The sequence below is a fragment of the Centroberyx gerrardi genome, chromosome 21, assembly GCF_048128805.1.
Source record: "Centroberyx gerrardi isolate f3 chromosome 21, fCenGer3.hap1.cur.20231027, whole genome shotgun sequence".
NCBI lineage: Eukaryota > Metazoa > Chordata > Actinopteri > Beryciformes > Berycidae > Centroberyx > Centroberyx gerrardi.
This window is the reverse complement of record NC_136017.1, coordinates 5,440,307-5,453,209: the sequence shown is the minus strand read 5'-3', so window position 1 is coordinate 5,453,209 and position 12,903 is coordinate 5,440,307. Positions and strand designations below refer to the sequence as shown.

Genomic DNA, 12,903 nt, shown 5'->3' with positions numbered 1-12,903 from the left:
TACAGGGCAGTAAAAACCTTACTTATTGCCCCTTTAAGATAGATCCTTTAAAAAAAAGTGCTGTTTTAATTTAGTGTCAGTGATTTTGTAAGAGTTGGATATCTCATTTTCGAACAAAACTCTTCATTTGAACACTGATACCAAGAGGGAGACAAGAGTGTGATGAAAAAAGATCCTGCATTTCAAAGTACTGTACATGTCGACTTCCATTTAGCACTATTGCTGTCTAAGGGCTGGCAGACACTACAAAGCTGCAACCATAGTCGGACACAGGTAGGCTGCCCCACACACATTCACAAGACTGACATGACGAACCCAAGAAGCATAGGTTTTCTCCAAGAACATTTGCTTTTTGATTGGTTAAAAAAAAAAGCTTGTATTATAAGGCTGCCCTGTATAAGTTTAAAGGTTCAAGATATTTAGAAGCCGTCCTACTGATCACTGATCAAGACTCCTTCCTGAGATGATGGAGACTTTTCTGTTTTTGAGAAATGTTAACATCTGTACACAATGACAATGCAAGTAAATGGGGTATGAAACTAACACTCAAAATCACATACACATGCCTTTAAAACAACTGTATTCTTAGTATCACTATGGATATGGAGGTATATTCAATGGCTTGCATGCAATTTGACGGTAATGGTTTCATACTCCATCGACTGGCATGGCTATCAACTGCTAACATGGAGATTGGAGTCAATTGCACAGAAACAAAAACTGTGAATGTTCAAAGAGGGAGATTGGTTGGTAATAAATAGGATAGGCTTCTAAAATCCATTTAATATGAGGCAGCAAACATATTGACAGGCAGAAACGCAAGTGCACATCTATCCACTGTTTTCTATGGTTTCAACCCATCAACAGCACATCTCACAAGCATCCGTAACACTGAAGGTTGACTGTATTGTCGATGGCAGCATAGTAAATACAGCTAATACAGGCAGCCTGGCCACAACATTTGGTGAAATGAGCACAAATAACGCGCTCCGTGCATGAAAAGTGAGAGAAATACGTTTCCCCAACCAGGAGAGGAACACATGAAGGAGACGTGAGAAGAAACAGGCATCTGCGTTTCAGAGTTCGTGCTCACTTCACAAAATTTGGTGACACTGTGTCGATAGAGGCTCGTCACGGCAGGTTTGGAGAGCGGTTACCGGCGGCAACAAAAAGGAAAGACTGTCACATTATCGCCTCTTCCTCCTGGATCTTCTTTCCCCCCCCTTTTTTAGTAGAATCTAAACACCCTGCCATCACCCAGAAATTAGGCATTTTCTGTTTTGTCAGGAAAGAAGAGATGATAACGCTTCTCTCCCTTTGTTGTCACTCCTCCAACATGGTGGCGTTTCCCTCGTAACCATTGACAACCACTCTCCAAACACTATAACAAGAATCTATTGGACTGTTTGCTACCTAGCGCATCTGCTCAAAGCCTCCAGTCTGAAAACGGCTTCATGATATTTTACACAACCTGCAGATTGACGAGCAAAACTATTCTGATATGTTACGAAGAAGCTTGTTTCGTCCATCAAACGCTGTGCTACAGGTATAAAACATGAACACACACACACACACATACGCACGTACGTACTAGACACACACTCTCAAAATCACTCTACCACGGACACGTGTGCTCGTAAACACACACACACACACACACACACACACACACACAGACTCTTGTCCAACCGCGTCCCTCTTCACTCGTCGTCTCGTAGTTGGTCGAGTAATGATGATGAGTCAAGCAGACATCCTCTGAAGTAACCAATTAGGGACTGAGTCAGCTGGAGCTGGCTGCGTCTCGACAGGAAATGTCCCTCGTCTGGGTAGATCTGCCCAAGAAAACACAGTAAACGCATGAATAAATATATCTAAGAAAAAAAACAAGGCCCGTTAAAACTCGGCGGTTTGGAACACAGAAGTTTTCAGCGACTGCTTGGAGCGTAGAATTCTTCAAGCACTGTTTTGGACACAGAACGTTCCAGGCATTGAATGGAAGGTAGAATTTTGCAGTCATTGTTTGGATTCTAGAATTTTTCAGGCATTGTTTGGAACTTAGAATGTTTCAAAGTATTGTTTGGAACATATCATTATTTGGGTATTATTTGGAACATAGAATTTTTTCAGCTATTGTTTGGAACATAGAATTCTTTCAAGTATTGTTTGGAATGTAGAATTTTTCTTAGAACTTTTCAAGCATTGTTTGGAAAACAGAACTTTTGAAGTGCAGTTTGGAACATAACATTTCTAGAAAATTATTTGGAATGTGGAATTTCTCTTCATGCAACAAAATGAACAGCGGCTTTGGACCACGATTCACATTATACTAAAAATTTCCATTCACACGTATTTGATAGAGGCTGATAATGTATGCAGTCTGTATTTGCTACATTCAACTTCTACACAATGTAATATATACACTTTTTAAAAAGAACTATTGTCTAATGAGGACCAGGTCAGGTCTAGGCTACTACACCTGAAATAGGAACAGAAAAACAACCAAAACTCACTTTTAGTTATGGACTTTAATTACAAGACACTATATCATAGATTCCTGATACCGACGCAACATTTTCAACTCATCCATGTGTCTATATTCTACAATACATGTTAATAGCAATGTTGTGTCAATATGTATTGTTTTTTGTAGTCTTTCGTTCCAAACTACACATATGAATGTGTTGAAAATGATGCACTCTTGTGTGTAGAGTGTAGCATTTACCTGCATAGTGTAGTTGGCTCCTGTCTTTATCAAGTGTTTGATCAGCTCTGCAGAGTGTTGGAAATGAATGTTTGCTGGGGAGAAAAACAACAGATGCAAATGAGTGTCACAGGTTCAGTCCAATGCTGCATACAAGCTCTCGCTCTCACCCAGGTCAGGTTTTAATGCTCTTTATGAAAAGGTTCATTCCAAATAACCACCAGCTGAAAAGACTGATGCCTACTCTTAATAAAGCACATTATGAGCTACTGTGAAAGTTACGAAACATCTTAAGACCTTTGCTTAGTATATATCTGTGTTTTTGAGAATAGAATCATCTTCTGTGTTTCAGAAATATTGACCAACAAGGTTCAGAGAGGACAGTTTTATTCCAAAATAGATATATAGTGCCTTGTAGTATATGAAAATGAAGAAAGTGTGTGTACCGTCAGCGGTTCCATGAGCCAGAAACAGAGTTCCTCCAGGCAGGCCTTTCATGTTGGGCAGCACTTTGGATGTCTGGACACACAGATAAAGAGAAATGCTTTAAACAGCGTACATCATTAACACCAGAAAGGCCAGTGGACTTTGGGGGTCTGTCAATTCAAGGTTGTAAATATAAAAACTTTTGCAAATCTAACCAGACTGGTTTGTACATCAATTGAGTCCAGGGAAACTCACAGAGGGATGTTGCTTGAAAGCGATTTGTCCTTTCTAGTGTTAAGCAGCCTTCAAAACCTGGGCAAAAATGCCGTTAAAATTGGTTTAAGCTACTTGAAGCGTGTTTGATTCAGCATAAAATTTGCAGACAGACAGTCTTGTCTCTCTCAAACAAAAAGGAAAATTGTATTTACTGCTCTAGGGAACGTAGACGGACGCTGTTGAGGAAAGGGAGAGCGTGTCTTATTCTCTCCAAATCCAGATTTTCCCAGCTGGGATTTGAACCTACGACTCTCCGCTCAACAAAGATATTAACACATTCTAACCCATTTCTCTCCTTCTGTCTCTCTCCACCTCTCTCTCTCTAAGGACTGAATGAGTGATGATTATTGTGTGATCAAATCGTGCCACATTCCCTTCATGAACGTCATTTAAAGCAACCCCCCCCCCCCTCCCCCCTGCTGTGGGAGTCACAAAAATAGCTTACTCTGGCCCAGATATACGCAACCCACTTAGGGGGAAAAACACACTTTGACTGCAACCTTCACAGGGAGGACAACTGTGTGATTTTTAGTCTACACCTCTGGCATTTTCCTCTTTTTCTTCTCCATGTTTGCGTCTTTTCCTTGTTACAATAGAAAGGACACAATCTGGAGTGTAGCCTGAAATGCTGTTAGCCAAATTTTCTTTTTTTTTTTTTTTCCCCCCATCACACAGTGTGTGTTGGGCTGACAGGAGAAGACTGTTTTGTTTGTGAAGTGAACCAAAACAGGGAACATTTTCATTAAGACGTGGACTGCCTTTGAAAACCGTGAAACCTGAACCTCGTCAAACATTATTGTACGTGAAGAAAATTGACAAAATTGACTTAATTCATTTTCCAAGTCAATGTTTCTGGGATTCTAAAACCACAGGCAAACCACAGCTTAAATATTTAGCATGGTACGATGAGTATAGTACATTTGTATTTCTAGTATGAAGCCTTATGACAGCAGGACGACGAGCTGCTAGTCTGCACACTAACAGCCTCTCAGCTGCGGGTCCGCTCCCTTAAAGTCAGGGAGCGTCTGCGAGTAAAATTTATTTCATAAATCGATTTTTATAATAATCCCGTTTCCAGCAACATACATAGACACATACACACATGCAAACACACACAGTATACCAACCTACACACACACACACACACACACATATAACGCAATCAATAACACATACATGCATGCACGAATACACACAGACACACCCACAGTCTGCCAGCCTACACACACACACAGCAGTGTTAAATTCCTTGCTGTTTTCCAATCTGGTGTGACATATTAGTCTTATGAAAGTGAAAGAGACTGGGGGAAGATAAGAGTTGAAAAAAACGAGCACAGCAACAGATGGATGATTGGTGGAAGCGGCTCACTTGGTATCTGCTCTCCTCAGTCGAGGGCGAGCCAAAGTATCGCTCTGAGAAGGCCGAGGCTGAAACAAAGCAGAGAGGAACGGTTATTTTGTTCGTCTTTCAATGAGTTAGAAGTTGTGCTTTATGAAAATTAATAATAACTTTATAATAATAACTTTATTTGTCCAGTACTTTTTTAAAAACAGTGTTTACAAAGTGCTTCACATACAATAAAACACAAAGAGACAGTGATGTAAAAGTTGGGCAAGTAAAAAAAAAAAAGAAATAAAGGTAGGCTAATATAAGAGATACACAGATATAACTAGAAAACAAACAGATACAATTAACAGTTAAGTCAAATCATATTTTAAAACTTAATTAAAACTAATTGTCTGGAGTTATACCTAATATTCTGTTTGCAATTTTGCAACTGTCACTCGAAAAAACTAGACATTGTGTTTTTTTCTGTTATATCTGCCTTTCACCAATAGGGAAAAGCTAGGAAAGATATTTTACAGGTTTGACAGCATAAACAGAATCCCACGCACACGTTCCCAGCATCTTCCCGACCTTGAGTGATCCTGAAGAAGCAGGAAGCGAAACGCGCCGCTCGCTCCTAAACTTTTTATCTCATGTAAAATAAAGGAACTTTTTCTAGAGACTTTGTGTGCAGCAAGAATCAGTACTTTGCAACAGTAATTTTTCCTGCACTTGTCAACACCCTAAAAAACATCTTCCAGTAGTGTGGGGGTTTATCAATTTTTCAGTGTATCCAGTGTGAAATCCTTATGTTCTAGGAGTGGCTGTGTTCATTTGGAAGACAGGAACCAGAGGATTTACACTTAAAGTCTCAATCTGCCAAACTATAATCACGATACAGTGGCTTATCCACTGTGCTTCCACGGTAGCCCTCATACTGGCTTAATGTTCATTTCACTGAGATGCAGAAAGCTTTGCAGCCTAAAATTCAATAAGCTTGAATTCCTAGACTGCCGACATTACAAGCAATCAACAGCAAGGAAGGTTAAAGCCACATCACCCAGAGAATAGTTGTAAAAAATATTCCTGTGTCCTCAAATGATCATGTAGGATAGAGAAGTGTTCATAAAGAAGCTGCAGCCCCCTGACAGTAGAGCTAATAAATATCCCCATGTCCCTAGAATATGTAGAGATAATAAAGGAGAGATAGGTAAAGAAGTGCCAGGTGATTTTAATTCAGCTCCTCGCTCACCATACATGGTCCAGTCGATGACAGGAGCCAGAGCGGCCGCACATCTGATCAGCTTCTCTGTGGACTTCAGCATCATCAGTGTGATGTAGCCACCGTAGTCCTGTCAGAGGAACACTTCATAGCATTTAACCACTTTCATTTCACACTTTAAATCCTTTTTGGGGGGAAAACACAATTGGTAGCTGATTTTCGCTACTCAGTGTTTAAAAGACACACTTAACATTCGGTTTGTTCCTCTAAAATGTTACCAGTTTGTAAGTAAGGTGCTCAAAGTAGCTAATAAAGGGCATAACACACACCCTCTGGCGGCCATATTGGAAGTCCTCACCTCTTGGGCAACAATGGCTATGAAAAGCTGATTGTGCATACACAAACAGAATCCAACAGCAGTGGTTAATATCAGTGCTGTTTTTGACTGGGAACTGATTCAACACGGATACATCTGATTAATTTTGTGTTTAGATAATGTTAGCTTGTTAGCTAGCTGACCATAGTATCTGATCAGTTAACTATCATCATCATCTTGTTGTAAATATGTCAGCAGTGGCCACATGTTAACATTAACATCAGTGTCTTGTTAAATGAGTCTGCTGGTACAACAGTTTGTTTGATAATGTCAGTTTGTTAGCTAGCTAACAGCTAATCACTGTTTTAGATGATTTGCACACTAGCTAGCTCTAGTAGAAGCTTGTGTAAGAGGTGGCTAGTATTTGCATGTTTACATTGATATGGGTGTCAATTTGCTAAATACCTCAAATTCATCAGTCACTATTTAAAAAACACCTGCGTGGTTTCTAGTAGTGGTTGCTAGTGCTGGCTAGTTAGCTAGCTAACAGTTTGTTCAGGTTAACTGAGCTGACTTCTCAAGCTACAACTCAGAGTGTTTTGGACTAGGGCTAAAGACAAGACTTTACTGTGTCACAGTAACCTACATTTGGAAACAAATCCATCAGATTATTCACTTTTACTTATAACATTACTGAATTCATCTACAGCCACCAGCTATCTTCTTCTGGTACCTTTTCCCTAGCTCCCCTAGTAATATATTCAGCCATTATTGGAGTACAGCTAATTCTCCACTGGACCTCCATGATAACACCGGCCACGGTTGCTAGGAGATTAGTGACGCAGCTGCAAAGCCCCTAAAACTTTAATCATATTCATTAGCGAATTTACTTGCACACCAGCAATCATTATATTAGAGTAGTTGTCAGACTTTGAAAAGATTATATGTCATTATGAATGGGCTCATAAATTATTATGTGTGCTGTAACAGGTTTCCGGGCAGTTTAAGTAATGCGTCAGTGAGCATTTCAACCACATATTACACAATTTACCCAGTCAGCTGAGGAGTATGGGTGAAAGGTTTGATTAATTCACAGGCTGACTGAAGAGATGGGTAACCAACGTACCTCTCCGAAGATTCCTATACGTGTGCGATCAATATACGGCAGCTTCACCAGGTACCTGCAGCACACAGAGAAAATACCTTAACACGACTTCACTGAAAATGTAGGGGGACCAAGTACAAGTCTCTTGGTATTTACTTGTGTATTTACGTTTTAAAGTATCGGAGGAGAAAGAGGAGGCAGGGAAGGAGATGGGGATGGAGGGAGGGAGCTGCAGTGACATTAGATCTATATTTTTACTTTTTCCACACCTTCATTTCTCGATTTGATTTGAAGATTCTGGCTGGCGTTCAGTATGATTTATAGCGACAGTCACCTTTCCTCTACTAACTCTGCCACATCATTCTGACTATTAAAATATCAGAATATGCAATAAAACCACAGAAAAAGTGTAGTCGTATGTCAGTGACAGTGCAATGATTGCAGTATTTTTTGTGCAATTTCCTGGAAATTACAAGACCTGGAAATTAACAAATTCTTTTCATACATTTCCAGACCTGTAGGAACCTTTCTTAACCCTAACCTAAACCTAATCCTAAATCTAATCTTAACCCTAAACCAAAGCCCTGACCCATAACTAAATTTAACCCTTATCTAACCTAAACCTATAGTCCTAAATCTAATCTTAACCCTTAACTCAAACCTAAAACCCTAAAGTAGCCCCTTGAAGAACTGAAGATCAGCCAAAATGACCCTCAAGCACAAGAACACACACATACTCTAAAATGTGTGTGTGTGTGTGTGTGTGTGTGTGTGTGTGTACATGTAAATGCATATGAATAACATGTAACATACTCCAGAGCTGCTATCTGGTCCTCTGTGTCGACTGTGCCGAGCCTCTGATGGATCTGCTGAGAAACTCTGTGAAACCACAGAGAAGGACGAGAGGTAACGAGGTCAGAAACTATTCAGTGAGATGATCTCCCTAACTGATCTCCCATTGGTTTACACTTTTGAATGATCCCTCCCTGTGTTATGTCCCGCCTTAATATCCTGTTTCAACATTACATCAGATCCAGTTTGTGGACCCATGTATTACACTGTATGTGTGTTTTGTATGTATTTGTGTATCGTGTATTGATAGGCCTTATCATTACAAAAAAAACACTTCAAGCACCAAAATCTACCAAAAAGCAAACAGAAAACTGAATTGAGTGTACATTGAGAGTACCTTTGACCTCTGAACCCTGACCCTCTGCCGTCGAGCCGCGCCACGATGACCTGCTCCGATCCCACCAGCACCCAGTCCCAGTCCAGCCTGAACTCGTCTGTCACCGCCTGACCGCCTGGAGAGCTGCCACTGTCAGAGAGAGAGAGAGAGAGAGAGAGAGAAAGAGAGAGAGAGAGAGAGTGAGAGAGAGAGAGAGAGAGAGAGAGAGAAGATGGTGTAAGGGGAAAGAGCTTGAAAAACATATTATCCCTAGAACATGGAGCAGGCAGGGTGGCCTATACACTGTAAATAACTATGTAGATATACAGTATGTAGAATGTACAGTGGTGGAAAAAGTATTCAAATCCTTTACTTAAGTAATGGAAAATTACTTCATTAAAAGTTAAAGTTCTGCATTCAGAAGTTTACATAAGTAAAAGTATCAGCAGTAAAATGTACTTAAGTATCAAAAGTAAAAGTCCTCATTCTTTCAGAGTGTTAAATTTTTGAAGCATTAACCTGTAAGAAGTATTTTAATGCTGTAGGTCTAACTGCTCCATATACTCTAACAATGCAATATATTTTATGAGCTTATCGTATGTTTTGCATGTAAAACCTTATTTTGCAAAGTCACTAGTAACTCCAGCTGGCAGATAAATGTAGTGGAGGAAAAAGTACAAGATTTCCCTCTGAAATGTAGTAGAGGAAAAGTAGAAAGTCTCACAAAATGGAAATACTCAAGTGCCAGTACCTCAAAATTGTACTTAAGTACAATTGAGTAAATGTACTTTGTTACTTTCCACCTCTGAGAATGCACATATGTAGAAGCATTGCTTATACAAAAATGTGCTTCATTATCACAAAAATAACCCAGAAGTAAATCCTCCATTGTGTGACATTTGTTGAAACCTATTTACACACAAAGAGGATTATGGGAGATTAAAATCACAGGAAAGGTGCGAAGGTTTATGGTTAAAGTTAAGTGTTCACTTTAATACAACTTATGTACTTTTCATTTCTATAAAATTACTTTACAAACTTTCATATCGCCTATCAACAGAGGAGTGAAGTGTCTGACTTTCAGTTAGTCCTGGCTGAATTTGGCTTTTGAAGACCGCAGTGCTTTTATGAAAAATGTAAATGTAATGAAATGTTGTAGTCTTACACAATAAGGAGAAGGCCATAGAGGTAGGAGTCAGAGAAGTCAGTAGGATAGATGAGCTTCAGAGGCAGCTCTGCAGGAGGAGAGAGGGGAGTTATCTGAGAGGAAGAGGTGACCGAGAGACAGAGAGAGAGAGAGAGAGGAGACAGAGAGAGAGAGAGAGAGAGAGAGAGACAGAGAGAGAGAGAGAGAGAGAGAGAGGAGACAGAGGGAGAGAGAGAGACAGAGAGAGAGAGAGAGGAGACAGAGGGAGAGAGAGAGTGATATATATAGAGAGAGACAGAGAGAGACAGAGAGAGAGAGAGAAAGACAGAGAGAGAGGGAGAGAGAGAGAGAGAGAGAGAGAGAGAGAGACAGAGAGAGAGAGAGAGAGAGAGGAGACAGAGAGAGAGTGAGAGAGGAGACAGAGAGAGAGAGGAGACAGAGAGAGAGAGAGAGAGTGGAGACAGAGAGAGAGAGAGAGACAGAGAGAGAGAGAGAGAGAGAGAGAGACAGAGAGAGAGGAGACAGAGGGAGAGAGAGACAGAGAGAGAGAGAGAGAGAAAGAGGAGACAGAGAGAGAGAGAAAGAGAGAGAGAGGAGACAGAGGGAGAGAGAGAGTGATATATAGAGAGAGAGACAGAGAGAGACAGAGAGAGAGAGAGAAAGACAGAGAGAGAGAGGGAGAGAGAGAGAGAGAGACAGGGAGAGAGAGAGAGAGAGAGTGATATATATAGAGAGAGACAGAGAGAGAGAGAGAGAGAGAGAAAGACAGAGAGAGAGAGAGAGAGAGAGAGGAGACAGAGGGAGAGAGAGAGTGATATATATAGTGAGAGACAGAGAGAGACAGAGAGAGAGAGAGAGAGAGAGAGAAAGACAGAGAGAGAGAGGGGGAGAGAGAGAGAGAGAGAGAGAGGAGACAGAGGGAGAGAGAGAGAGAGACAGAGAGAGAAAGAGAGAGATATATAGAGAGAGACAGAGAGAGAGAGAGACAGAGAGAGTGAGAGAGGAGACAGAGAGAGAGAGAGTGATATATAGAGACAGAGAGAGACAGAGAGACAGAGAGAGAGGAGACAGAGAGAGAGAGAGAGAGAGAGAGAGACAGACAGACAGAGAGAGAGAGAGAGGAGACAGAGAGATATATATAGAGACAGAGAGAGACAGAGAGAGAGGAGACAGAGAGAGAGAGAGAGAGACAGACAGACAGACAGAGAGAGAGAAAGAGAGAGAGAGTGATATATATAGAGAGAGACAGAGAGAGACAGAGAGAGAGAGAGAGAGAGAGAGAGAAAGACAGAGAGAGAGGGAGAGAGAGAGACAGAGAGAGGACAGAGAAAGAGAGAGAGAGAGAGAGAGAGAGACAAAGAGAGACAGAGAAAGAGAGAGAGACAGAGAGAGGAGGCTGGGAAGGCAGCCAGGCAGACGATAAGCACAGGAAGACAGCTACACACACACACACACTCTCTCTCTCTCTCTCTCTCTCTCTCTCTCTCTCTCTCTCTCGCCGATAGTGGAGATAATTCTTACCAAAATTGTCATTAGTGATAATCCTGGTTTCAGTCTGAATGGTCCTTTTAGTCTCCAGCACCGAGCGCAGAGGGAGGTTGTTCTCCAGGATGAAATACGCTGTGCAACAGAATAAAAATAATTAATAACTAGAAGGGCACTCGGACAGCGCAGACCTCCGCCAAGGTTCGTGCTATTATTGCTTGTTCGTGAGTCGGATCCGGATCCGCTCCAAAATGTATTGGGTTCTTCCTCGGCCCATGCTACACCCTTCCACGAAGTTTCATGAAAATCGGGCCAGTAGTTTTTCCGTAATCCTGCTAACAGACAAACAAACAAACGGCACCGAAAACATAACCTCCTTGGCGGGGGTAATTATAATAATAAGATTTATTTATATAGCATTTTTCGAAACACAGTTACAACGTGCTTTACAGTCACAATAAAAGAAAGTCCAAAGACAGCAATAAGTACTAAAAGAGAGAAAGTAAAACAACAGTAAGATGGATAAAATACAATAAAAGGCAAAAACAGCATTAAAAACAACATTAAAAAAAAGAGTAAAAACAGGAAAAATAAAATGGTGACATAAAAGCAGAACAGACTATAAAAAAGTCAAGTAGGTTTTGAGAAGGGATTTAAAAGACGATATTAAGTTTGCAAGTCTAAGTTAGAATAGAATAGAATAGAATAGAATAGAATAGAATAGAATAGAATAGTTCTGTAGTAGCCCCAAGAGGAACTATAAGTAGAAGTAGAAGTTGAGTTCTCCCTTTAATGCAGTTATTCTGTCTGTATCCTGCCTCAGCATGGCAGAAAAAGCTTTTTGAATGTTACCCGGTAGAAGTGAAACAAAACTCTCACGCCTAGCTCTTTGACGGCTGAAAAGAAAAACCAGAAACTCGATATTTTCCGAACAATTCCTCTTGGGGATGGAGCAAAGGTGAAGTGTTTCTTCAGCATACATACAGACAACAGACAGTTCATCCATTCATTTCATAAAATAATTCAGCGGTTCATCCAGACGCCGCAGCAATGGAAGGTCATCATAACATTTTCATTATATATCAAAATATATATCATATATCATCATTATATAAATAGAAATCGTTCCTATTTACCATTTAAAAATAACCAGATCTTATTTCTGGATTGGATTTACAGATTTTGGTCAGTGTTCAGTATGATGTATCCTGATAATGGCTAGGAAATATCACTCTATAGCTGAAAATTATTCTGCACATAACAAATATCACAGTATGAGAAATGACAGTTGGTCTGCAATTACATTAAATGTGTATTGTATCCGGACTGAGCTGAACACAGTTTTCCATCTATTTCTAGGCATTTTGTCCAATTCCAAAACTTTCAAAGACATTTTTCAGACTTTTCCAGGCTTTCCAGCCCCGTATATGAACATTGAGTAATAGCTATCGTTGGGACGGAGAGATGGATGATGCTCATTTACATTGTGATAAGAAACAGATTAAGAGCCGCTGTAGTGAAACATATAAATCACCGGTGCTGCTTGGCACGGCGTCAAAATCAACAGCTGTTGGTATTTTCATACAAATGAGATGATGAGGCTTAATTGCCGCAAACCATTTTCCAAAACAGACATGGGAAAATGCATGACTGCCTGCCACATAAACACACACACAAACACACACACACACACACACAGTCATAGAAAATTGTCTCAAATTAAATGGAAT

The 12,903-nt window shown here is 40.4% G+C and overlaps 2 protein-coding genes across 3 annotated transcripts in view; one reads left to right on the top strand and one right to left on the bottom strand.

Annotated features, from left to right (window-relative positions):
• The window catches only part of eed (embryonic ectoderm development), a 296,858-nt gene that overhangs the window by 215,964 nt on the left and 67,991 nt on the right, over positions 1-12,903 (top strand). The gene's annotated exons all lie outside the window — the stretch shown is intronic.
• LOC139914618 (inactive dipeptidyl peptidase 10-like) overlaps positions 1,616-12,903 on the bottom strand; it is a 75,463-nt gene continuing 64,175 nt past the window's right edge. For both annotated transcript variants that reach the window (XM_071902982.2, XM_071902983.2), the window contains exons 18-27: positions 11,210-11,308; positions 9,707-9,776; positions 8,563-8,691; positions 8,187-8,252; positions 7,395-7,449; positions 5,983-6,082; positions 4,773-4,831; positions 3,148-3,220; positions 2,723-2,796; positions 1,616-1,832 (exon numbers count right to left, since the gene is read on the bottom strand). In XM_071902982.2, the coding sequence (XP_071759083.1) occupies positions 1,701-1,832; positions 2,723-2,796; positions 3,148-3,220; positions 4,773-4,831; positions 5,983-6,082; positions 7,395-7,449; positions 8,187-8,252; positions 8,563-8,691; positions 9,707-9,776; positions 11,210-11,308 (857 nt within the window). In that variant the 3' untranslated portion in view covers positions 1,616-1,700. The remainder of the gene's footprint in view (positions 1,833-2,722; positions 2,797-3,147; positions 3,221-4,772; positions 4,832-5,982; positions 6,083-7,394; positions 7,450-8,186; positions 8,253-8,562; positions 8,692-9,706; positions 9,777-11,209; positions 11,309-12,903) is intronic.